The following is a 27,839-nucleotide window of genomic DNA, read 5'->3' as shown; positions in this document are numbered from 1 at the left end:
GCCGTCTCTGGTCCAAACAACATCACTCTTTAATTAATGAAGTTCTTAAAACCTGGGTCACGGTTCATCATAAAGGTACTGGTGGATCCTGAGGCTGGACCAGCTGAGAACCACTAGTTTAGTCTGAAGAGGGAATTAGCATTTTATTTCTTCTTTTTATTTGCATGTTTTCCCCGAACTAGTTGTTTATTTTTGTCATTTTAGCATACATTTTTGTCATTAGCATACATGCTGACACTGCATAGATGGCTTTGAATAAAAGTATCAGTGTGACATTTAGCATTAGGTTGTTAATTGAATTTGAGATAGAGCCGACTTTGTCTTTTTTTTTCTTTATAGAAAATCATATCAACATTTATATAGTGTACCTCACCATTCAGCTACAAAGCATTGCTTTATGGTTGGTTCCTATCACCTTGCCTTTCTATTGAGGCTTATTCAAGCCAAGTTTACTCGGAATTATCCAATAATTTTCTACTGCATAGCGAGAGCTCAGCAGGTGGTTGCTAGTGTTGTTAAGGATTCAAACTCATGCCTAGGTAAAGTGGGAGAAGAGCTGACACATCTTTTACAAAAAGACCAATGTTTTATGTGGTTGTTTGCTCTTTTAATAAAGAATTGTCCATTTCTAATAACACTGTCCCTACAGCTACACCCATGCTAATCGCTTCACCAGTCGCCGTTGTTTACCAGCTTGCAGGAAAAAAAACCCCTCGTCCATAGCTACTACCTCAATGACGCTGATTGGTTCAGTCATTCTCTAACAGGGAACAAGCCAATCAGCTTGAAGCTTTGCAAGATGGAGCACCAGGTGACAGATACTGGAAATCAGGGATGCAAGATACTGGATATTGGCAGGTTTTTACAGATTCATTTGATAATGAACCAGTATTCCAATATGTTTTGCAGACCTAAAACTTCAGTCCTTTAGACGCACTTTAAAGTTTAAGGATGAAAAAAAAACAAACTCCTGTCCCTAAAACACACTTTATAGTTTAAAGAATCAGGATGAACACAGAAAAAGATAGTCAAGGTCGAGCCCTAAATGCCACAAATAAATTTGAACATATGACCGATATTTACAGTCGATATATGCTTAGATTCACAGCCAGTATATTGGTTGATCATAATGGCAGAAATTTAAATTATCTGTTAAAAGCTAATATCCATCGCAGATATCAAACCAATGATACTGTGCATATCTAATATGTGGCATTTTCAACGTTCAAACTGTGGAACCTGTTTTCTGTTTCCAGGCACCCAAAATGTCTTTTTCGTGTAAACTAGCAGCCAAAATTTTGCTGTTTTTGGATACAATTGTCTGCTGTGTAAACATGGACTAAGAGTGATGCTTTAGATGTAGCTCTTTGAATATCAAACTAAGCACATTAACTAAATAAAACCCCTCTGTTTCTTTTTTTTTTCACACATTAAACCTTGCTTAGAAATCCCTCAAAAGTCTCAGAGATTTTAACAGATGATAATTCTTTAAAAACCCTGTAGATTTCAGTAAGTGGCTAAGCCGAGAACTGGGCCTGAGTGTCAAATATGCATGTTAAACTGATGGTTTTGAAATAGGCATCGGCTCTATTAATATACACACAGCGGATACTCCATGAATAAATCAAAGGCTGAGAGAAGGGAGAGTGAGTGAGGCAGCGAGGGCAGAATCCTGAACAATGTAAAGCAGCCTGGCATTAAATTTTTCGTCTGCTTCTGCTGAATAGTCCATGCCAAATACTTAGGATCAGCACAACTGCCTTTGGATTAAGTGAGGAACAAAGATGTGTGTTTAAAAGCCTTTTTTAAGCAGAAGTGATGGCTCAAACTCTGGCAGGCAATCAGATGGTACTGCAGGGTGCACGACGTGTCACAGGGAGACAATAACACAGCACAGCACAAAGAGACTGACCTCTATAGGAACAATGTGACCTCTATTCTGCATGGATCCCAGAGAAGTGCTGAAGTGACTGAAAATGCTGTCTAACATTTTTTGCCATTCCCTAACCTTTAAGGATTATAGATTGATGGAGCAGGAAGATTAATCGATAAGGGAAATGATGCTCAACAGCAGCAAAAGAAAATAAACTTGAAATATAGAGGACAAAAGTGCTCTAAAAACAGCAGAGGTGGTTGGAAATCCATCTAGAAAAAATCAATATATAATATAAATTCAACAATTAGTGGGTAGTGTCTCTGTGCTCACTGAATAAGATCACAAGGTTAAGTGGAGATCAGACAAAACAGATGACGTAACCACCTTTCTGTCTGCGGACTTGGAGGACAAATTGGGCTAATTTAGATGGGCTGTGGGTCAGCAGCAGAAACACTGAGACTGAGACAGGCCCACTAAATCACACCGCTCCTATCAGGACGAAGGGGACTGATGAGGGGAATAAGCATGTGGGTGGGGGAATAATTAAGCAAGGTGCTTTGACAAATGTACTAATGACAGGATGACTGAAGGGTCTGTCTGTGAGGGAAGCTGGCACTGCCCTATGCCATCTCTACAAGACTTCACAAAAAAGCCACGGAAACTTTTCTGTTCAGCGTTTGGTGATAATCCTCACATGATAAAAAGAATAAAAGCAACCAAAACCCAACCACGCAGCCCATGTGAGTCATCAAACAAAAATATAAAATTAACCACCAGATGGCTTCTGAACAAACAGAAATGGTGGGAGAGAGAGAGGATCCCAAATTACACATGGGAAAGGAGAGCAGTGGAACAAAATAGTAGATGGAAATGGCTCGGGAGATGAGGTGGGGGAAAAAAACAAGACGCAACAGAGGCACCAACCTTTCTTGAAGGCACGTGGGGAGTCTGATAGATCGCCTTGGCATTAGAAATGAGCAACAGAAAAATAGAACAGAAAAAGGGGGAGGAGAGAAGAGAGAGAACTTAGGTGAGAAGAGAAAAGGCAGGATTATCAAGCTGTGTTAATTGATTAGGAAAAGAGTTCAGCAGGGAAGAGTCCAAAAATAAATTTGAAACGTAACCAAAATTAAAAAAGGGAGCCATTACAAATTTGGCTAGCTCTGCCTAAGCCCTCTAGGGTGTTGGCATGTATTCTCTAAATGTTGCTTGGGGATTAACTTGTAATTTGCCTTCCATCTTGCTGGAAGCGTGCCATCCATCACTTTTTTCCTCTCTGAGGATTCAATCTTTTGTTTGGCACCAATGTGATAAGGGGAGAACCATAGCGGCTCATTTTCCCCCTAAGCTTTTGGCTCCAGCACTGCACCAAAGCCCGAGGCTTTGTGCATTTATCTGAACTTCAGTAGTGCTGCACTGAGTGCTCGGCCACAGGGAACTGTGCAGGCGCTGATAAGTCCAAACCCATGGCTTCACAGCACATTTGCATCACCATAAAACACATTGAAAACCTTTATTTTTCCCTCGCTGTGCCAAAGTTCTGGCATGCTTTGTCACCAGTGTCCTTCAGAAAGACTTGTGTATATGGCCTTTTGTTCTCCACACAGCCACAGTGTTGTTCATGATGCTGCTCGTGACTGTCTGAGGCTGGAGCTGCTCACCCTCTGGCTCTGAACGGGACCCCAAGGATGTAACTTGGAAGGGGCGGTAGGGTTTGCCCTCAGGCACGGGGACTTCCACGCTCTCCTCTGATGACACGGTGACATCTGGCTGTGATTCAGAAATAGACGACAGGAACTGGTCCATGTCAGCTTTCTGCTCCTGGAGTAGCTCGTCTGCAGAGAAGAGCAAAGACAAAGCATGAGCTGGTCTGGGACGTGCTACCACTTGCCGACCTGGGACACTGCAACAATGTGCACCCATTACTGTTAACATACTTATCAGAACTGAGCTGCTGCTACAAGAGACGTCTGTTCCCATTTCTGCTAATGACCAATTAGTATTTTTCTGAGAGCTATTTTCTGTGTAAATCTGCACATCTCCCAACAGGATGCTGCATGCTGAAAGCTGTGACCCAGTTCTGTCACTGAACCCGCTCCACTTTAATCTATGCTGCAACACCATGCCATGCTTCTTTTAATGAACCAATGAGACAAAGGAACATAGTAAATAGCCTTTCTCAGACTGTAATACTTCACCCTAAATACAGTTTCAAGCCTGTAATCTAATGTTTAAAACAAGAACTGGTGAGATGAGCCCATTAAATACAAAGAGCAGTGACTGAAATCAATTCCTCCCCTCAAATAAATACAGAGAACAATATAGCACATTTCTCTCTGCCTCTGATAATCTGTTAATAACCAGACATAAAGCTTGTCTACTCATCTCATCCTGCTTTTCAGAATTTTGTACCAACCATGAGAAAAATAATAAGAGAGGGTCAGCACTGGTATGATGTAGCTGCTTTTTCTGTCTGGCACATGTGCAATCCCATCACTGTTTTCATTTCACTTTTTTTCTCATTTCAGCGTGACTCCTCCAAGCTGCCTTGGGGCTTTTGACTGAGCTCCACTCACCTATTTCATCCTGAATCTCCTCAGCAACATAAGGTACTTTGTAGAGCAGAGATAGACTCTGGTTCATCCTCTCCTCAATGACACGCAGGTGGGTCATCACCTGGAGGATGAAAAACAGAAAAACATGGAGTTATGGAACCAAAAATCTGCTGTTTTTGTACGATGGCATTGAAGAGAGTTTAAAGTTACAGTAGATGATGAGGGGATCACATCTGTCTCATTATGAGAAGGAAAAACAGGCATGTGGGTATGTAGGTAAGCAGGTAGGGTAGATAGGTAGGTTAGGGACGTAGTTAGGTAGAGTAGAAACAGTAGGAGATAGGGTTAATAGGGTAGGTAAGTAGGTAGGGTAGATAAGGTAAATAGGTAGGTAGGTAGGAAGGTGGGTGGGTAGGTAGGTAGATAATTTAGATAGGGTAGGTAGGGTTGATAGGGTAGATAGGTAGGAAGGAAAAAGCGAGGGTAGTTTGGTAGGAGTGTAGATAGGGGAGATTGGCAAGTGGGGTAGGTAGGTAGGTAGCGTAGATAGGTAGGTAGGTGGGTGGGCAGGGTGGATGGGGTCTGTAGGTAAGCAGGGTAGTAGATAGGGTGGGTAGGTAGGAAGGGGAAGGTAGTGCAGATAGGGTAGACTGGGTGGGTAGGAAGGTAGGTAGGGTAGAGAGAGGAGGTAGGTAGGGTAGAGAGGTAAGTGGGGTTGGTAGTTAGGATGGTAGGTAGTTAGGGTAGGTAGAGGAGGTAGGTAGGGTAGACAGGTAGGTATGGTGGGTAGGTAGGTAGACAGGCGAGTAGGTAGGTAGGGTAGATTGGGGAACGTAGTGTTGATAGGGTAGATTGCCTGGTAGGATAGATTGGGTAGGTAGGTAGGGTAGGGTAGATAGAGATGGTAGGTAGGGTAGACAGGTAGATTGGGTTGGTAGGTAGGTAGTTAGAGTAGATAAAGGAGATAGGTAGGGTAGACACGTAAGTGGGGCAGAAATGGTTGGTAGGTACGTAGGTAGGATAGCTAGGTTAGCTAGGTTAGCTGGGTAGGATGGTCGTGTAGATGGGGTATGTTGGTAGACTAGGTAAACAAGGTAGATTAGTAGGGTGGATAGGTATGCTGGTAGGCTGGTGGGTAGAATACTTCATTAATCAGAATACTTAATTTCATTATCCAGGAGAACATGGATAATAAAAACATTTGTACATTTAAAAGGGCACAAGAGAAATACAATAAACTAAAATACAAAGAAGCTGTGAAGTTAAGATCACCTGGTGCAAAAACCCCAACAAAGTAAGGTAAAAAAAAAATGTTTTTACAAATATAAAATTTAGACAGGCTCAGTAGGACTAAGGTTGTTTTGCCTTTTTCTAATCTTCTTTAACTTTCTCAGTTACACAACATTTGGCACACCAATCATTAAATCTCAATTATCTTGGTGTCATGTTCATGGGAAGCTAAAATTGAAATCTGATAGCCTATATGACCAAGTACTAGTATGAATATATTTATATAAACATATATATCAGTACCATGGGGATGTAAGTATAGTAAGGATGGTTTAGACATAAGAAACATTAAAATACTACGTAAATGTAAAGGTGCATTATTGATAAAGATAAAAAGTAGGATATATAATCTCAGATTGAATTATCAGGTGATACAGCCTTCAGTAAGAAGAAGAGAAAAAATGACCATGTCAGATCAAAAAAAAGAAACTGAAATGGTTTTAACCAACCACAGTCTTGATGCCAACTTTTCACTACTGAAAACACAACTACTAAATTGAGTTGTGATGGCAATGGCAGCAGTGTGCTGTCTGGTGGAAGGCTGTTTTTCCCTCATGATAATTTAAGCTCACTCACTGCCAGCCATCTTGCAAACATGAAACAAGTTGCTGCACGTAATGTTCAAATCAGTTTTGAAGGGCTGAATTGACTTGACAGGATCTACCGCCTGTCAGCTACGATGATCACAACGCTATCACAGTTTGGGTACTCAAAACACAAACTCTTTTGATCAAACAAATGCAAAACTTTTTTTGTTTTGAAAACAGTTGTGCTCACCATTTCCACTTGCAATATGATGTTAAATGAGGAGAAATATTTCCACTTTTCTCCTGCCAGAGTAGTTGGCAGTATATGAAAAGCTACCAGCCTCTGACAAAGCTGACCGGCTCTTGGCAGGTAAGCAGTGTTTATTTCCCACAATGATGATTGACTGTTTTAATCTTTCAGCACATGGCTGCAGTGCACTAGAGCCAGCAACAGATGGCAATAATGCACCTTTCCCATTTAGAGCAAGCAGCAGCCCCTGTGGCACCTTCCTGACATCGTTTGACAAACAATCCTTGCTATGAAGATTACATGTCCCGGTGCTGGGGAGGAGATTTTGATGCATCAAGCAACCTCTCGTAAGCTGCTGAGGCTTTCACATAAAAGAGAATAATCATGATCCCATTACAGTTAAAGCAAAGCAATCCCTCTTTTTACAAAGGATTTTTTTAATGCACTTCTAAGTCACTGATCAAATCCTCATAAAAGAGGAATTGCAAAAAGTGAAGTCAGATTTAAACTTCCTTGTCCAGTGAGAACATAACAATACAAACCAGCTTCCCATGACTGAGCAGAGACTCGCCGCCTCCAAGAACCAACAATTCATCTAAATACCAACACTCTAGTCCTTTCCCCTCCTCACTATGTTGTTTCATCCATCTGCTGCGTAATCTGTAATGGTGGCTCATAACTATAAATGGTGTCGAAGGGCACGGGCAACCACAGGCGAGTGCATCTAACAGAGGAGCTTCCAGCCAAATCCCCGTGCAGCGGCTCAGAGTCCAGCATTACACAAGACCTGTGCAATGTTAATCTTCGGCTGGAGCTTAAGTGAATGAAACGCCCGCCCTCTCTCCGTCAAACAAGCCTACAAACTCCTCCTGGGCTTCAACTCAGAGAAACACATACTCTTTGTACCTCCTACACACTTAGAAAAAGGGCAGAGAGGAGCAGGCTGAGGCATCATTATCCCTACTCTGTCTGAGCAGGAATAAGAGGAGAAGGAGATTTTGGAGTGGCTCCGCATGAGGTTTCAGATTTACTGACACGCCTGTGATACAGAACATCCTCATGGTTGAAACTAGCTCAGGAAAAATGCAGAATCTACCACAAGTGGCAACCCTGTATTAATCATAATTAACTGTATGCATCAGGGAGATTAATTATAGCAAAAAAATTAAAAACATTCACTGACTCAGGATTCTCATTTATGATAGGTTACTGTTTTTCCCCTTGGATGTCTGACCGTTTTATTGGTTTTATAAGTCAACTATAGTCAACATAATTAGGCTTTTTCCAACAAAAAATAGAAAAGACTCTTTAATGTCACATTGAAAACAGATTTCTACAGAGTTATGTCAATTAAAAAAATATGTATTGTAAAATAAGTAACTGCAAAAATATTCACCCCCTTTTAAAGTGACTGACCTAATTCAAAACAGTTCCAGCCAATCCGTGCTAGTAGTCTCACAATGAGTTAAATGGGGATCACCTGAGTGCAGTGAATGTGTCTCAGTGATTGTAGTATAAAGACACCCGTGTCTGGAAGGTTTAGTCACTGGTTCATCAGTATTCCTGGCTACCATTTCACCATGAAGACAAAAGAACACTCCAAGCAACTCAGGGAAAAGTTTATTGAAAAGTGTAAGTCAGGGGATGAATACAATAAAATTACCAAGACAGTGAGCATCTCTTAGAGTTCAGTTAAATCAATCATCAAGAAATGGAAGGACTATGGCACATGTGAAAAACTGCCTTGATCAGACCGTCCCCACAAACTGAATACAGGAAGGAGACGAGTGAGAGAGGCCACCAATACACCTATGACTACTCTGAAGGAGTGACAAGCTTCAGTAGCTGGGATGGGAGAGACTCTGCATACAACAACTGTTGCCAGGTTCTTCACCAGTCAAAGATTTATGGGAGAGTAGCAAAGAGAAAGCCCCTGTTGAAGAAAACTAAGATTAAGTCTTGATGAGAGTTCGTCAAAGTGCATGTGAGAGACTCCATGGTCAAGTGGGAGATAGTTCTTTAGTCTGATGAGACCAAAATGGTGCTTTTGGCTATCAGATAAGACGCTTAAACACTGCACATCACCACAAACACACCATCCTCACTGTGAAGCACGGTGGTGGCAGCATCATGCTATGGGGATGTTTTTCTCAGCAGCCACGCCTAGAAGCCTTATAAAGTTAAAGTCAAAATGAATGCAGCATAATGTAGTAAAATCCTGGAGGACAGTCTTACTCAGTCTGCAAGAGAACTAAGACTTGGGAGAAGGATAATTTCCCAGCAAGACAATGACCTGAAGCGTACGGCGAAAGCTACACAGAAATGGTTTCAAGACAACAAGGTGAATGTTCTGGAGTGGCTGAGTGAAAGCCCAGACCTCAATCCAATTTGTGGCTGGACTTAAAAAGGGCTGTTCACGCCTTATCCCCGTGCAACTTGACAGAGTAAGAAGAATGGAGTAGAATTGCAGTGTCCAGATGTGCAATCCTGACTGAGGCCTATCCACACAGACTCAGTGCTGTGATTGCAGCCAGAGGTGCATCTACTAAATACTGACTTGAAGGGGGTGAATAGTTATGCAGTCACATATTTTCCAGGATATAATTTTATTTAACTGACATTACTTTGTAGAAATCTGTTTTCATATCAGAGTTTTTTGAGTTTTTTGGTCAAAAAGCCAAATTATTTTGACCGTGATTGATATATTGAATCAATAAAAGTGTGAAACATCAAAGGGCGTGAATACCTTTATAAGCACTGTACATCATCCGAAATGAATTACCATAAAACTTCTAATACAAGCCCATCCCTATTCAAGGCCCAGTCCCTTTTTCTAGCCTGGTGTTCTTCCATGTTTGACAGATGAAGACAGAGGTCCCCACGCATTTATTGTTGAGCTTATTTGTGGTTTTAAAACGAGGAGCAGCAGTAGCGATATACTGGATAAAAGAATGAGCAATTTAAAACTCAGTGAGCGACAAGAGGCGCAGGGAGCGATCTGCTGCTTGTGCTGGATCAGGAGATGGAAATAAAAATTATGAAAACAAGCATGTTTATTTCCATCTCTTGTGGAATTTTTATGCTCTATCACATGCTCTGAACCAGTGGTTCTGAACTGGTCTAGCCGCAGGACACAACACTCGAAACCCATCTTTACAAAAATGTTCAACCACTTTAGTTTAATGAAAAAAGTGCTGTTTGTACCTTAGATGGAAGATATGATTGTAGAAAGAGATGGGACATAACAAACATGTTTGAGAGTGAATCATCTCAGACCCTGAGAGCAGTGGTATAGTGCTGCCTGCAGAAGTTTGTATACTCTTAAGTTATGCCCTACATTTCTTAGGCAAGACAGGATAAACAGCCTGTGTTATAGATGGCTTTTGCATATTTGTTACACCTAAAAATAGGCCTTTTATGTTCCACACTGACACTATGCTTCTGCAACTTCAGGTTGTAAAGATCTTTATGAAATTATGATGAAGGAAGTAAGCTGATAAAAAGTAACGCTAGCAACCCAGAAAACAGAAAAGTATGACCCCCTCCTTCTCTTCTTCTGATTGGCTTTGCCTGATACTCTTACCCAGCCAACAACACAGGCAACAATCAGTATGAGCCAATCAGAGGCAGCGAAGCCAAGCCATGCCTTCACTATCTTACAGGAAAAATGCAACATACAGCCAAAGATGTGCATCAGAGGGGATTGAAAAGATGTAGACTAAAAAATAAGTGGGTATAATCTGTGTCTGAGTCCATATAGTGGACATTTTCCACTTAAGCCAAATCAAAAGATCATCAATGACAATAATCAGGATGAAAAAACTGACCTGTGACTTCATCTGAGCAGCCTTCTCAGGATCCACAGCCAGGACGTGCTGGTAGTGGCGGATGGTGTGCTGGCGGTCCTTGTTCTCGGCACGCACGTACCTCCTCAGGGCCTGGAGGATGCGGTGAGGCTGAGAGGAAGATGAGATGAGACAAAAGAGCTTGTTAGCTAGGTTTTTTCCATTATTCTATAATGTATGATGTACTCTTTATGTCAGTGATCATCAACTGGCAGCCTGAGGGACATATCAGGCCCAACATCTTCCCATTTGACCCCCTAGAACATTATTAAATTCAGAAATATGCTGGGGAAAAATACATTCTGGTATTGAGGTATTTATTTTTCAATTCCCTGAAGCTATTAAAAGAACCCCCCCCAAAAAGAGATTAAAACACTTTTTTTCCCCAATTGGTTTGATGTTTGTTCCATTTTACAGAAATCCACCCATCATTAGCAAATATGGTGCATGATAAACACAAACCTATCACTTCATTCTAGATTAAAACTGTGGTTTTCTGCATAAACTTTTGACTTCAGGTGTTTTCTGGCCAGAGAATCAACACTAGAAGCATGTTTCTTGCACATTTTTCACCTATTACAGCATATTAGCATCAAACTCAGTGATGGAGAACATAACAGCCCCAGAAATATTCATTGAAAATATCTCAATTGCCCCCTTGTGGCTGCGTCCTTGGGCAACACTCTACACCAAAATTTTCTCCCATTGCTGCATCAGAAAAATTTACATAGCAGCCTTCTTGGGTGGGAATGAATATGTGTGTATGTGAGATGTAATGAGCTCTTTGAGATGTCAGATGACTAGGAAAATGCTATATAAGCTCAACTCCAGCTACTTTAAAATTCTGCTTTTATCAAGTTTAATTCTGTTTTAATTCAAGTAAAAATCAAATGCAAAGATGAAAACATGTTGCTATCTCAAAGGTCTTGTTTACATTTTGCATTAACAATGTGTTAAGGGCATACAAATACCAAGTCTCCGTGTTTATTATTAAACAATATTTCTTCAGTGATTGCTTGACATTGACTCAGTGCAAAACACATGAAAGCTGGCTTAGAGTTTGCAAAAAAGAACCTGAAGGCCTCAGTTCTAAACATTATGTCTGGACAAAACCGAGCACCATCATCATGTGCTCAATATCATCCCAACAGTGAAGCATGCTGGTGACAGCATCATGCTGTGGGCGTGTTTTTTTGCAGCATGGACTGAGAGACTGGTCAGGCTCAGGGAAAGCTGAATGGCGTGAAATACAGAGATATTCTCAATATAAACCTATTCTGCGATGGCCAGTGCCTCAGACTGGGCTGAAGGTTCACCTTGCAACATCACAATGACCCTAAGCACACAGCCAGGACAACATGGAAGTGGCTCAGAGACAACTCTGTGAATGTCCTCGAGTGGCCCAGCCAGAGCCCAGACTTGATCCCTATCAAACATCTCAGGAGGGATGCATCAGGTTGCAACATAACAAGACTGAAAAAGTTAATACTTTCTGAATGCACTGTAACCTTTGTACCTGCATCTGTGCACTGTTTAGACTTGCTTGAATGTGGAAACACAATTGAGAAGTTACAAAATGAGACTTGAATGCGTGAGTAGAATGTAGGGGAGACATGACTGCTGAATAAAAGTTACTTGGAAACAAAAGTTATGAACAAACAGCTTAGAAGTGCAGACATGAAAATAAAAACCAGCAGGCCTCCTTATATCTCTGAACAAAACACTGACAAAATTTTTTATCAAATGCAAGGTGCACATAAAAATGGATACCACGGCATAGAGTACGACAGAAAATCTTCTGCAGCACCTTCTGAAATAGCACCACTCATGATGCAACCACCAATTTTAGAGGTGTAACTGTAGCAGGATAAAAGATTTACTGCTCCTGAACCGAGAACTATTGTTGAACTTAAAATGAATGAAAAATGAAAAATAAAATTCTTTCATTCTTAGGGAACAAGCCCAACACTGGTGGATCCAGGGGCGCCTGGTACCCTGTAACAGAGTGCCAAACTGTGCTGGCAAAAGGATCAAAAGTCTGTTAGATAAGAGGAATTAAAAAAGCATGACACAGGGATTATAGCTGATGGTTCAAATATGATTGACTTTGTGCTCATGGTGGATTTCATAAATTGTGTTTCTCTGGTTTCAGTAATCCATTCTCCTCATGATGAAGTGCAAGATGGCAAAAGGCCATTTCGACAGGATATGAGATTAGCCACAGCCCATAAATACACCATTGTGGTGAGTGGATTTGTTTGTGAGTCAGCTAAGGGGAGAAAAAAGTGAAAGACAGATGGAGCGGGGTGAGGAGATGATAAAGATTCTCCCACAGGTCAGCGTGTGCTGTTTACCCTGGGGGGGTCGGCCTGCAGGGCAGCCAGGTAGTTCTCCAGGGCCAGACGGCGCCGGTCATTCAGCATGGCCTCCACTCGGGCGAGGTGAGTCTCCACCAGCTGCTGCTTCTCGCTGGCTGCCTCCTCCTCCAGGGACTCCACCATGGCTTGGAAGTGCTGTAAACAAAATAATAAAACGGATAAATATGTATCTGCACTTTAAACAGAATGGCACACCAGAGCTCTTTCAACTTGTGCGGCTTTCCGTTTCACTCATGTCGCCTCTCAGGCTTGTCAAGGGGGTTCGGGACTCATTTAGAAGTCTCTCCATTCAGACAGTGCCCTAATTTAGCCTTGAAGCGATAAAGATAGAGCAGCCAGGGAGAAGGGATATTTAATGGCACAGGGAGGGAGGGATCCAGGACCAGTGAGCTGTCATATCTCACCCAAACAACTGGACAAAAAGATAGGACTCCCAAGGGGACAGATCAGTGTCTTACCTGGATCAATGTCTGCCTCTCAGCCTTGGGCAGGTTCTTAGCCTGGCGATCAGCCTCTTCCCACTCCTTTCTTACCTAGAGAGAGAGAGATAGCAAATGAGGGAATGGGAGAAAGGCTGTTCTTCTGCAGCTGGTTCCAGTGTGAGAATTACATTACTTCTTTCTGAATGATGGGGTGAAATCCTTTGGTTTTGTACTCTGAAAGTTTCCCTTTATTACATCATAAAACAGATTGAGCAACAGGGATGGCACAAAACCACTCATGTTTTCTGTAGCTTATTTTAAAGATACAATATGTAGAATTTTGGCACAGAAAGAGCTTTATTAACTTAAAAAGTGACCAGGAATTCAGATAAATTCTTAATTTTTTTAACTGTAATGGGAAATGTCTTGTCATGGAGGATGCAATGAGTAGCAAGTTCAATCATCTCTGTAACATGTAAACTCCCAACACACTCCAGTGAGTTACGACCAGCTGTGCTCAACGCTCTTGTCTCTGCAGCCTCATTCTCAATTCTACTTTTTGTTTTGACTCTGTTCAATAAAACAGCACCTCATAAAGTGTATTTACTGTGAAATATGGTGTATAACCTGCACTTCTGATACCTATTTTGTCTAGAAAGTTGGCTTATACACCAGGGTGACTTTATATGACTAGTATAAAGTGCTGAGACAACAGACGTTATTACTACAAGTGCGCACTGCACAAAACCTAACACGGATGAAAATTCACCCCCATTCATTTTGTACTTCAAGCCATCATTTCAGCTTCACTGCTCAGAATGTGCTGGAATACATGTTGACAAAGACCACACCAGGAGGGTTTGGTGCTACCCTTTAAACAACCCCCTTGGCATGTCATGACCATGCATTTAAAGAAAACAGGAAGTATACCATTAGGTAATTAAACTGTGTGGTACGCTAGCTGAATTTGTTGTAACGAGGGAGAAATACACAGAAAATTGCATTTCCACGTGCACACTTAAAGTAATGCCAGAACACCTGTGCATTCTGGGACTGCTTCCAGCATGAATATGGCAGTGCACTTTTCAGTGCATTACTCCCTCTTTGGAAAAAATCTATTAATAAAAACAAAACCTTGGTTTACTGTTTACTTAATAAACAGTAAGTAGGAGGTGCCCCTAGGAGGTGCTGTGTTTATTGAACAGAGTCCTCAGTTAAAGAGGAATTAAACAGGGGAGCTAGGCAGAACTGGTCTGTAGTTATATATTGTGTGTTTGAGAGTAATGTCATGGCAATATGTCCGATAAAATCCAAATAAAACTTGGCCTACGTAATAAGTAGTGCTGTCAGTCAATTTAAACAATGACCAAATTACCTACAGGCTTTATAATTAGTTAATCCCAGTTACTCACATCTATACTGATAATATGACAGGGATTGTATCATGGTATAACAGTTGATTTATTCATTATAACAATGAAATAATCTGTAATAATGTGCTTCTGAACATCACTGGAGCTTTTTACATGCCTTTAAAATGGCACCATTTGTATTAAAGGTCACACGTTTTGCAAAATACACTTTTCAGGCTTTTCTAGTAAAAATATGTGTCCCTGGCCTGTTCCCAGTCCCCAAAGAATCAGAAAAATCCATTTCCTCCCCTCCTCTCTTTCTCCACCTTTTAGAAAAAGTGTGCTGAATCAAGCCGTTCTCAGATTTTCCCCTAATGATGTCATGTGGGGAGGTAGCACTGCCCCCAGGATCGGTTGGCCCTCCCTGCTTGGAAGAAAGTTCCACCCTCCTCTCCTGATCTTGCCAGCTGAAAGGAGGATCAGGAGAGCCACATCCATTTCTTGAGAGGTGTGGTCAGACAGCTCATTAAAGTTTTAAGTCACAGACACAGCAACAGCTCGTTCTGAGCAGCACTGAAACAGAGGGTCTTGTGAGGCCTGGATGCAAACTACTGGCCAGAGGCTGGACTCCTTTACAGACCTAACAGTGTTACCCAATCACCAAACAAAACCAAAGCACTACTTTATACTATATTAAAAAAATCAGAAAAAGGAAATATTGTCAAAACTATCTAGTAAACACAGGGTTATACTATTTAGCAATTCAATCTTGTTGGGTTCTGGTTAAATTGGCAATTCAATTCAAGGCGGCATGTTACAAGGCAGTTGTGATGTGTTGTCTGCAGACAAGCTCGTTCAGATAGCTGGCTCTTTCTGTGCCATAGTTCCTCTCTTTACATTTTTGTTGTGTTGTAAAGATGTAAAAATGTCAAAATGGTACTAAATGAAGAGTCATAGGGGAACCAAAAAACAGCTTACATTACTGAGCTGAAACGGATAATCCAAATATCTGAAAAGACCTACAATTCCCGTCATTCGAGCGAGGCTGGATTGGCTTAATAAAGCCATACTTTTTGTCTACTGGCAGACAGAGTGATCTTTAATGCATGCTAGTGCGTTTGTGTCTGCACAACCAATCGAGTCTGGATGAAGGCATCTTAGACCACCTGTCTCTGCAGTCTTAGTCACAGATATCAGGCCATTTTTCAGTACACACTTAAGTATATCCACACTAAACATTAGGGCATCCAAATGCCCCAAACAGATATAAATCCCTGTAAATGCACCATCTAAACTGGACAATTATGTACACTTTTTTTAAACAAGAGGAAAAAAAGACAGAACAAGAGAAAGAAAACAAGGAGGATGAATTATGATTTATCTAATTTTCCTTTACCGTTAATGGGTGTCTGATTGAAATAGACTATAAAAGATTTCCTCAGTGAGTTACAATAACAGCAGCATTTACTTTCCCTCTTAGTGATATTAAATTGCTCCTAATGGTAGATATGTCATTACATCTTTCAGCAAGGTTAAGTGAGCTGGCCGGTTTTTCCTGTTTCCAATTCAGCAAAATTAAATCTTGCTGCCAGCAAAATCACAAAGCTGCTATATTGTTCTGGTTTTTGGGAAAGCTCTACAGCCACAAGCCTAATTCATGTGACCTGTATTTAGTTAGTCAACGTAATGTTTTTTATTATGCCTTTTCTTTTTAGCTAATAAAGGTGATTAAAGAGACAGTATGGTGGGTTTTGACTGGTTAGTCAGAAGTTCAGCATCTGGCAAAACTGATTAAGTATTAATTATTTTATGCTCCCACTGTGCTGCTGATGTGTAAAAGTTTACTTTTCATTAACCAGGGAAATGGTGTCCTGGCCCAATCTCAAAGCTCACCCTCTCCATGCGGTTGCGGTGCCTGATCTCCAGCTGCTCCTTTGCCCTCTGGAAGCGACTGTGCTCTTTGTCGTCAGTCGGGGTCTCAAAGTAGATATCCACATCATCGGTGGGTTGGGGAGTGGGTGGCATGACTGAAAAGTCACAAACAGATGGTGAGTAGGCACGGCTGCAAACGGACAACGAGGCAGACACAGAAGCAGAGAGCCAGACTGACTGACCCGGGCAGACACAGGTGGGCAGAGGGATGAAAACAGACGGATAACTGGGCGCAGAGGGAGACAGAGAAAGAGAGGGATGGGTGGAGAGTTGAAAGAGGATGCAGATTGAAGCTGGACAAAAATCCCCACAGAAGCACTCCTCTCATTGGCGTTCTTCCACCCTCAGTAACTCTGATAAGTTTAAAAGAATCTGACAGTCTTTCTTTTTGATTTGCTATAATCTGCCCGTCGGCTGGCTGCTGACAGGTCGCATCTCCAACACTAATGGAAATATCTGCGCTCCACGGCCGGGTCATGTGGGGTGAGGCCAGCGGGCTCCATTTTGGCTTCCTTGCTTTACAGTCACGCAGGACTCCCTCCCTGCGCTGCTGTAAGTCACAAAAAACACAATAACGCTCCGGGCTTGTAAACAAGACGAGACCTAATCATTTCCTCTCACCATCAAAAATAGGAGGCTAATCGAGGGAATGCAACGCTCCTGCTCTTTACGGCTTCATCAACAAAATCAATTTCTGTTGTTTAATTGAAAGAAACAAATCAAATTATGTATGGATATGAATTTTGCTCAAATAATGACAAAGTTGTTAAAGTGTCAAAAAAAGAGGTGCCTGTTGAAATGTCTGTGGTGGCAGTGCTCTGAGAACAGACCGACAAACATCAAGTTTAAAGGAAGGCAAACAAACAGAAGCATGAACAAAGGGGGAGAGAGGGAGGTGGCAGGGAGATAACACAAGACAAACAAAGAAAACAACAGAAAGTTCAAAGTTTCAGGCATTAAATCAACACTAAATTAAGCAATAAGGAATATTTCTAGTATAAGGACTAGCAATATCACAATGTAGCACTTAATGTTTGTGTTTGGTGTAATATCAAGATATTTTAGAAAGCTTTTATTGATTTTTTTCATCATTAAAATTATTTCTGTGACGCAGTCTCCTATATTTAACACTAATGCTAGAAGCAACATTGTAGTTTTTAGTGTTTAATTATTATTTTAGGGTTTTATGAGGATGCACGATATTGCATTTTTGCAGACATCAGGTATGTAGATTTTTTCACCTCATTTTAGCTATTACAATTTTTTTTCTTATTGAAAAGATCACCAAGTCTCTAGAATTGATCCCTTTTTTGTTTGATTGATCACAAAATAAATCATAGTTGTATATTTATTTTCAAATCTACAAGTTTTGTAATGAAAAGCAAAGAATTCCTTTGGTTTACATGTGCATTAAATATGATAGGGGTGTAAATCACCTGTTTCATCATATTATCATACAATATCAATTCTTTGGACTACTGTACTTTATGTCTGATGTCACAAAATCACTGGATGATTTATGCACAAATTTCACACAGAAAAAAGTACTTCTGGCAATTCAATTTTTGGAAGGTTTCTGTATTTAATAAGAAATAACTACAATTTTAACAGAAAAAACAAAGACCTTTGTTTCACTACAGGACAGTTTTTTAAAATGCTGCAAATGTTTTTAACTACTCTAAAATGAAGACTCCTTATTACCTTAAAATAATGACCATAATATGGACATTTGTATTTAAACATGATGATTTTATAACATCAAACATTTGAAGTATCAACAGTGTTTAATTCCTTTCACGTTCTCTGGTCACTCTAAAGTAGTTTCCAAACCAGTTTTCCTTAGGGCTACTCAAATTTAAGAAAAGTTTAATGCAGCTCTCCACGTTTTACCATTTTGAACAGGAATGAATTCAAACCGAATTCACCTTTTTATACTCAAATTTGAACCTTCTTTGGCTTCTCTGAGAAGTCAGAAATGAATCAAGCATAACATTCAACCACTAAAACTCATTTTTCTGTTCAGGAATGCAAGTAAATAACTATAATTTGACATATTAGTCAAGAAATATTAATGTGCTTTACTATTTTTTCCGTTTTTTTGTAAATGAGTAAATTTGAAAATTCATGTATAACAATAATAATTAAATTTTAGCATTAAAAATATCATTTGGGTTAAAGAGCGTCTACACATTGGTGTATTAACCTTTGCAGAAACCTAAAAAATGATTTTGGTAATTACCAATGCTGTTAATTTAGGGCAGCTGTGGCATAAACCTTACTTTGGGTGGTGGTCTAATAAATTTGTTAAGCACTGTATATACACATTATACCTTTTTTGAGCAGCCCTATAATGAGGAGGAAAGCAGACAGACAAGAGAGAACACCTGCCCTGCATGAATCATGAGGTCAGACTATACTCGTCTTTATTATAAATCTAACATGAGACGTCCAACTCTGTGTTTTAAAGGGGGACTGCAAAAGTTGACTTTCCTCTCTGCAGAGTCTGTATCAGACACCACAGGAGGAGAGTGTTTTATGTCTGTAAACATTCTCGGCTGTTGTATACAGATAAAAAATGTGTCGATGTAGTCTGCAAAATAAGATGAGAGGCCGGCCCTGCAGTAATCTCTGTCTGAAATACACATAGCTAGAGAGGGTGAAGGTCATGGTGTAGATCGATGTTTTGACTTTCTATCAATCTGATTGGACAGTTAATCAGCCAATCAATGTTTTGATATAAAGTGATGGGTTGTTACACCCCTAATAAATGTTTCTGACAGTAACAGTTAAGCCGAGCGTCGTCTGCCTTTATGAGAGCCACAAACAGCACTGAAACAACCTGCTGTCTGCTCTGTGCTGCACTACATACAAAAACCTTTTTTATTCAGTTTATACTATCAGATTGGCATTAGTTCTCCTCATTAAAAACAGTTTTACTGCAGGGTGGTTCACTGAGACAATCCTGACATTGTGCTTAAAATAACACAAAAACACACTTTGTTCTCAAGTGTAAAAACTAACAGTAGCTCAGAAGTAAAACTTCAGTCCTTAGAGAGTCCTTACTTTAAAGTTCAAGGAACCAGGGTGAAAAAAGAACAAACTCCAGCTGAGGTAGCTCTTTTAGTTCAACTTAAACTTCAAAAACTTAATGCTTTTATTCATAAGTAGATACATTTTATTATAAGTTTTATTTGATAAACTATATCTTAGAAATGATATGGATGATTACATTTTAAACTGTTATCTGCCTATACTGATATTGGGCTGATAATATTGTGCATCCCTAATTTTGAATATATATATAAGCCAAATTCCAAAAAAGCTTGGGCGCCATGTAAAATAGTAAAAACAAACAGAATACAATGATTTGCAGATCTAATAAAGCTAAATTTAATCCAGCATGAAAGATAAAAAACATATCAGATGTTGAAACTGAGACATTTCATCATTAATAAAAAATATTAGCTCATTTTAAATTTGATGGCAGCAACACATCTCAAAAAAGTAGGGACAGGGTCATGTTTACTTTTGTCTAGCATATTTTCTTCTTTTGTCAGCAGTCTTTAAACTCCCAAATTTTATTCATTTAACCACAGAACAGTTTTCCATTTTACCACAGTCCATTTTAAAGGAGCTTCGGCCCCATAAAAGACACCGTTCACTTAAAAATTTTAATTGCTTCCTGTTTTTAATGCAGTGCAGCCTGAGGGCCCGAAGATCACAAGCACTCAAAGCTGACCTTCGTCCCTCCATGTGCACAGAGATTTCTCCAGATTCTTTGAATCTTTTGATGATATTATGTTCTGTAGATGGAGGGGCATTCAAAGTCTGCGAAATTTTATGTTAAGGAACAAATTTCTGAAATTGTTCCACAATGGTTTGATCCACTTTTTCACAGATTGGTGAACCTCTGCCCACCTCTACTTCTAAGAGACTCTGCCTCTCTAAAATGCTTTTTTTTGCCAGCTTACCCAATTAGTTGCAAAATGCTCCTCCAGCTGTTTTTCATGAGTACCACTTATTTTTCTAGCCTTTTGCTGCCCCATACCTACTTTTCTTTAGATGTACATCAAATTCTAAATTAACTAATATTTTCATGCAATAGTAAAATGTCTCAGTTTTAACACCTGACATGCTGTTTATGTTCTGTTGTGTATAAATGAGTTTATGAGATTTGAAAGTCATTGTATTCTGTATTTATATACAATCATACACAGCACCCCAACTATTTTAATAGGGGGTTAAATCTATTTTAATAGTATTAATCTATTTAATTTTGTTTTAATTTATTTAATGAATTTGAGGTTTTATTAATTTGTTTCTAAAGCCTTTTGCAAATCAGGAACTTCACTGGAAATCCTTTACTGTACTTAGTTTTTATGACTGATATTAGATCTTATCCTTGTTATGCAGTATTTTGAGTATAATAAAAGTTATTCAGCTGTAAAACTAGAATTTGTAAAGTTGGTATTAAATCAGAAAATCTGAAAAATGAATGCACTGACACGTATGTGAATCTGAACATGTTTGATGCCAGGTTAACCTTCACTGGGTTTAATTTTGTTTATTTTAAATCAAACCCTGAAAATTACAACATGAGTTCTAATTTTTCTGTCTGGTCTCGCTCAGATTGTTCCAGTTATCACCTCTTATTCCTCTAGTGAGAACAAATACTGTCAACATCAGGATGTGAGATTCAGCAAGCTTCAAAATAACTGAAGGCCTGGGTAATTAGTGACTAACTGATGTTTAAATCAATGACACAGTTTAAAAATAACTGATTATTCTGCTAATCAACAAATTATTGATACAACCAAAATATGGAGCTTCTAGCTCTCTAGATGGAATTTTTTTTTTTTCAAATAAGCGTATGTTTAATATCTTTGGATTTTGAGCAGTTCAGACAAAACAAGCAATACTGTCCTGTCATCTTTAATTTACGAGGATTGTTTTCTAGGCTGGAAATTGAATCATAGAATAATAATGACAAGAAGTATTAATGGTAGGTGGTGATATAACAGCAGAATAATAAAACAATAAAAAATGAAGTGCAATTGTTGTTGTTGTGATGAAAACATGGTAAAAAAAAGTGTTGATGTGATGAGTGATAGCTGTGGAGTGCAGCTCAGATGTTCTGATTATCCAAATGTCTTGTTAGCCGAGAATCTGCAGCAGAAACACAGAGAGAGCAAGAGAGGTGGTTTTTAGATCGGCCTCCGTTTGGTAGGACTTACTCAGGCGTTTGCACACGGCCATGCAGTACTCCTCTGAGTCGAAATTGTTGCGGTTGCCGGCACAGCCGCCGTATATGAAGCGCACACACTTCTTCAGGCTCATGTCGAAGTGCCAGCGGGGCATAGACGCCCGACAGGGGCCAGTCTCAGCCTCCAGGGTGCACACCGCTGCCAGGGGACAGCTTGTTAGATCATCTGGCCACAAGGGGCAGCACTTAATTCCAGTATTTGTTATTTGCATTCAGAAAAACGACCCAAGAAAACAAAAGATTTAACCTCTACAAGTATGATTAAATAAAAAAAACACCACAGTGTCTTCAGTGAGAAATGGCTTATGCTGATGCTTACACTTCTTTAAATACAATCAAGCTGAGATTGAAACATAACTCCCTGTAGTTAAAATGATATGATTGCATGTAAATGGTAGACAAAGTGGGACTATGGGAGAGAAATAGAGACAGCAGAGGGAATTTAGCATTTTAATTTAACTCATCACAAACCTTTGACTTCCTGAAGAGCCTTATCGTCATCTTGGCTTTCTGACATTTTGTTGCTCTCTTTCTTCTCATCCTCGTCCTCCTTGTCCATCTCCTCGTCCTCGTACACGTAGTGGTACTCCTCCTCATCCTCCTCCTCCTCATCTTCGTCCAGGTCCACTGGCTCCTCCTTTTGTGTGGGCTGCTCATCAGCTGGCGTCTCGCTGAGGAGAAGAAGGAGGTGGAGGTGATTGAGTGAAGGGGTGGGAGCCAGGAAAAGGAGTGATTTATCAAACAAGGCAGAGCAGCTGCCATAGGTCAATGTCACAGCGCTTTAATTCATCCAGATGGCCGGTAAAGCCTGCCCTTCACAGGGGATATAACTCTCACAATATTTCACAGACACGCCTGGATCATGAACACAACGACACACCGCCACAGACTTTACAACAAGTCACCTGTCCTCCTCCTCAACCAGGTCGGCCTCATCAATCTCCTCATCCTCTATCTCCTCCTCTTCGTCGTCCTCCTGGGACTGCAGGGAGGGGGGAGCGGACTCCCCGCCACGAGAGGCGGGGCAGCACACGTACTCGGTGCCGTGGAACTTGTCGATGCCACAGGGCAGCAGCATGCCATAGCTGTGCAACACCATGGAGCTCTTGGAGCAGGCCTGATGGGAGAATAACAGCAATGATTTAGTATGTATAACAAAAATAAAACCGAATGTCAGATTGATGACGCCGCTGTGCTTTCTGGGCCTCTCACTGCTTCAAAGTTTCAACTTTAGCTTTGATAAGGCGACATCTGTATGAGTCATGGAGGGAGAAAGCTGTGAAGTGATACCGACTTGATACATGACATGGTTTGCATGCTGAGCTGAGCCTTTCTGTGCTTGTTTTTTTTTTTTTTGTATTTGACATCAAAAATGGGAATTGAAAAGGAAGGAGTATTCTGAAATCTATCCTCAACATGATTTATGTTCTAGTGATACTCAACACGTGGCTCTGGAGTCACATGTGGCTCTTTTGTGACGACTTATGGCTATTTCAATTCTTAACTGGAAAAATAATCCACAAAGAAAACCTTCAAAAGATACATTGCAAGTCACACCAATCAATTTGTTTCCCATGCTTATACAGGAGATTTTAAATGCCAAATTTAATTGTCAACCTTTATCCTTTGTCTGTATATATTTCCATCAGATGTGTTCAAGAAGGTACATGCAAGATAAAAATATCTGATTCCTGAAAGTGGGAAAAAACAGGTTTGAATTTGTGAATGTTGAGGTCTAAACTAGCAGCTATGTAAAGGAACAGACTTTTAATTCAACATTTTTTTCTCCCCTAAACTAAACCATTTTTTTTGCCCATCATATCTTGATTTCTGCCATCTTTCCCAGGCTGACTAAAATGTTTTAAATTTTACTTCATCAAGATAAATGTTATCTAATACTGGTATTCAGCTATGAGATTCAGTAATATCTTTATTATTCATCTGAAGTATCATATCTCTGAATTTCAGGATTTGTCTAAGTTTATCTTTAGCATTAAATATGTTTTTTTAAATAAATTAGTTATTATTGCATATAGATTAGCTGGTTTTTTAATAAAACAATTTGAAATGAACAAAACCATCATCTGACTGAGTAGACAAACATCTAATGGAGTTGACAAGGGAATAAAAAGTGAAGGCTTAAACTTAATAATTAGCTAACTGACTCTCGATAAAGAGAAATGATGAAAATGAAAAGTGAAACCAAGCTCTCTGCATGCTCTGATCAATAATTTTTTTCTGTATATATTGGATTCACATCCTCATATTTGGATTTTGGCTCTTGCAAAGGTATTTTTTCAAAATTTTGTCTCTTTGCTTTGGGAGGGTGCTTCAATCCATCAAAATGGTTTGTATTTAGTGCTGCAAGGAAACACTTAATCAATAGTTTACTGTTACAGACGTCTTCACTGAGCTCTAAGACATTAAAATGCACGACGTGGATGTAGTAGAAAAAAAAAAGACAAAACTCCTGGTTGTTTAAACTGTAATGTAAAGAGAAAGAGTAAACCTTTAAGTCAGTCCTAAGCTGATTAGACTATTAATGATTGTTATAATACCATACATTTAAACTTTGACATGATAGAGCTACTAAGGAAATCAAACAATATCAATGCCTATTTCAGTATCATAGTGACAAAATAATAGTTCCTTCCAGGTCATGCAATAATAGGTAATTTCTTGTTTTTCTGTGCTCAAAGTGCAGACAAACTCATGCACATTGTGTAAAGAGCAGAAAACATCTGCAATGTCACGGGACCAACATGTAGTCAATGTTTTTGTGCAGCTGCAGTGTGCAGCAATTACTGTGATTATTAATTATTACTACACTTCTCTTCCACTCACTGGTCTGATGAATTGAATGTAGATGCTTTTTTTATGTTTTGAAACTTTTTCATGCCAAAAATAACTAAAATTAAAAGGCTTTACACTGTTTAAAAGGCAGTATTGAAAAAATGTCAGTCTTGACAGTTTAGATCCCCTAAAGAGCATTTTAGATCTTTGGTTTTATAATGCATTAAATGTTAGTCAAGATTTGACCTGATCAAAAATATCAACCACTGATTTGTTTTAAAGGACTTTACTCTTTTAATGTCAGTTTAATACCCCTGATGCTTGTCATGTAAAAAACTGAAAATGGTAAAATAAATAAATAAATAAATCAATGATAATAATGCTACATGCAAATTGGATTTTCTTGAAGGGGATTATCACAGCCTTAAATATGTAAATAATGAGCAACTACTTTGATTTTTATGCATTTTTTATTTCAAGATTTTAATAAATTGTTATAAATACCTTATAGCAAAAAAGTATGCCACCCCCCCCTGTGTAAAATACTGGAAAACAGCTGACAGAAGGAAAGCCTGGTATGACAAAAATGCACATATGAATTTTTTTACTCTGATGGCTGGAGGATCAAAAATGGTGTTTTGATGGGTTTTTAATCGGGCATTTTAGGTCACCAAAACCCTGGGTGTATACAAAAGAGTACAGACATAATTATTGACCTGTTAAAGGTTCTGATATTAAAATTTGAAAATTCTATTCAAACAAACAAACAAACAAAAAAGTGTAATCTCCAAAAACTATGCTGTCAGCATTAACACTGTCAAAATAATAAAAAGAAAACAAAAAATGATCTCAAAGGCCAGAAAATGGCGCGTACACCCTTTATTTTTACAGTATTATTATATGAAAGCAAACTATCAATCCTCATTAATAAAATCAGTGTCATTGCCATCAACATGCTTTCTCCTCTACCTAGAGAAACAGAAGAACTGAAACTTTACCATCAAAAAGAGGATTTCTTTTTCCTTACGTAAAAGTCAAAGAGTTTTGAAACTTAATTTGTGGCTCTTTAGCATTGCGGAAAAAGTCTTATTTCTTGGGCAATAAGAGCAGTAGCTTTACTCAAAACAATCAATGATTTAATGTCGGCTTTGACTCATGAGCTGTCCTTACATAAACATAGGCGGTCTCTATTATAGACTAATTGTTTAAGAGAAACATATCCAGCATTTTCTTTAAAACAAGAAATGCATAGAACACAGTAACCACTCTGAACCTTTGATAGAAACAGATCCTGACAAGATTACATGGACCCAAACGTCACACTTTCATTAGCAGCCAGCATAATGTAAACAGATTATCTAGTGGTCAATAAGATATTTACTGTTATTGGTTCTTACAGGCCTGGCATAATTTTTTGTAACATTTGATATTATATTAACATTAACTGTCTTATCCTGTATCTCATTTGGAAATATATTAATACATCTTAAACCCCCTTATATATTTATTACCCAGCAGATGGTATACTACAGTAAAAATTCCTTGACAAAGTCAAAGATCTCTCCTCCTTCATGATAAAGACGGCTGATCTCAGAGCTAATGCTCTTACTACAAGCTGACTAGAATGATGAAGAGGCCAGAGTTTCAAAATGTTGTGCCATATATTTTTTTAAACAAAGCTGTGCTTCACGCCGGTTGCTGGAAGTGAAACTTCAGAGTAACTGATGACTGTTGGGAAACTTCACTGGAGGATTAGCTGCCCTGCTTAAGAACTTCTTCTCCGTGGCAGTTGGCGACGAAGTCGAAGTTGTTTTTGAATCATTTTTCTTGCCCTGATATTCCTTCTGATAAGATTTATTACAGCTCGGTTCTTACAAATTTGTTTTCTGCAGGTACTTGGAGCCTCTGGATGTCACGCTATCTGAGGCTGCAGATGAAGCTCAGGTTGAGGCATTAGTAATACGTGTCAGAGGAGAGTAAGTTAGAAAGGATGACGCAGGGAGAAACCCAGGGCAGACTGCCTGACTGTACTGTCGAGGTCAGAGTGGCCCTCAAGGGCCGGCTCTAGAGCTACCCAGGGGGGGATTAGCTGCATTACAGCCCCAACACTAATCTGATTAGGAGCTGAGATGTGAGGGCTCCCTGTCAGCCTGTGATCAGAGGGCCTGTGAGACTCCCAGAGACAGGTGGAAAGACATTAGGGAAGGAGGGGAAGGATTGGAAAGCAATAAAAGTGGTACCAGTATGACAGGGAGTTAAGTTTAATTTCTTAAAGTTAAGTTGATGCATTCCCTCTCTATCTCTGAGCCTCCCACTCCGTCCTACTTCCTCCTGTGAAGTTATTCCTTCCTTACCTCTTTGGCCACGCCGTGCCACTGCTGATGGCTGACGCACATATCCATACGCTCCTTGTGGAAGAACTTGCACTTCTCGGGAACCAGCAGCACGTCACTCACAAACTCGCCCACTGAAACGGCAAATCACACAGAGCAGAATTGGTGTTAGTCACGCCAAGTATCTGCCAACAAAATCACTCCTCTTCCTGGTCACTGCAGTGGGTATAAACAATAAATCATCCAGCATGACTAAAAAAGGAATAGCAGATGAGATGAGTGGAAAAAAGGGCTGATTCAATAATTCATAGCTGCCTGGTCCTTTACATTTCATTACAGCGGTGTAACAGAGACAGCGTTTGACACCTGAACATCTGTCTGTGCAGCTGAAACCGAGAGGGATTCATCACTCCTCTATAGCCAAATCTGTAAGTCTGCAATCAGAATGGCAGCGCAGAAAATTCAGTTTCATGCTGTGACTCTTCTACCACAGTCAAGACACTTCCTGTGAGTCAATGATGTCATTTGCTTGATGAATTCAATTCGGACATGTTTTATTCATGGAGTGAGCTGACAGAAATAAAAGACATGAAAAGCATCTTCTGAATCCCTCTGAATAGTTCCAGGCTGAAAATCATGTGTAAGCATATGGCACATGGGTCAAAAGAAAGATTAGAAAGGACGGGGACTGCTGATAGGTTGGCGATTCACTCAGGTAGAAACCTTGCTGTCAGAAACAGATGGAAAGCCAGGCGGAGGAAAAGAAAGGTGGAGAGGAAGGGATGAACACAAGGTTTAGGGCAAAGTCCAGATTGGGGCTGAGAAATGGGCAGACTGGAGCACACAAATGAGGGTCTAGAGGTTTCACGATGGGGGCTGGGAGCTGTCCTATAACTGCTCATTTAGTCGTTGGCCACGACCTCGGCCTCGGGCTGAGCTGCCGGAGTGCTTCATGTGAGTCAGGCGAGGAGGCAGAGGGTGAAAAAGCAGTGTTTGGGAAAATGAGAGGGTAGGATAGGAAGA

At 39.8% G+C, this 27,839-nt stretch overlaps 1 protein-coding gene across 4 annotated transcripts in view; it reads right to left on the bottom strand.

Annotated features, from left to right (window-relative positions):
• Positions 1-27,839, bottom strand: part of aplp2 (amyloid beta (A4) precursor-like protein 2) — a 119,107-nt gene that overhangs the window by 10,381 nt on the left and 80,887 nt on the right. For 2 of the 4 annotated variants that reach the window (XM_041803695.1, XM_041803713.1), the window contains exons 4-14: positions 26,838-26,950; positions 22,596-22,807; positions 22,162-22,361; positions 21,662-21,829; positions 16,389-16,522; positions 13,180-13,254; positions 12,698-12,856; positions 10,326-10,454; positions 4,453-4,552; positions 3,538-3,711; positions 2,801-2,836 (exon numbers count right to left, since the gene is read on the bottom strand). In XM_041803695.1, coding sequence (XP_041659629.1) covers positions 2,801-2,836; positions 3,538-3,711; positions 4,453-4,552; positions 10,326-10,454; positions 12,698-12,856; positions 13,180-13,254; positions 16,389-16,522; positions 21,662-21,829; positions 22,162-22,361; positions 22,596-22,807; positions 26,838-26,950 — 1,500 coding nt within the window. The remainder of the gene's footprint in view (positions 1-2,800; positions 2,837-3,537; positions 3,712-4,452; positions 4,553-10,325; positions 10,455-12,697; positions 12,857-13,179; positions 13,255-16,388; positions 16,523-21,661; positions 21,830-22,161; positions 22,362-22,595; positions 22,808-26,837; positions 26,951-27,839) is intronic. The other 2 variants (XM_041803705.1, XM_041803722.1) reach the window with 1 other exon arrangement.

The sequence above is a fragment of the Cheilinus undulatus genome, linkage group 2 (genome assembly GCF_018320785.1).
Source record: "Cheilinus undulatus linkage group 2, ASM1832078v1, whole genome shotgun sequence".
NCBI classification, from domain to species: Eukaryota; Metazoa; Chordata; class Actinopteri; order Labriformes; family Labridae; genus Cheilinus; species Cheilinus undulatus.
This window is presented reverse-complemented; position numbering and strand designations above follow the sequence as displayed.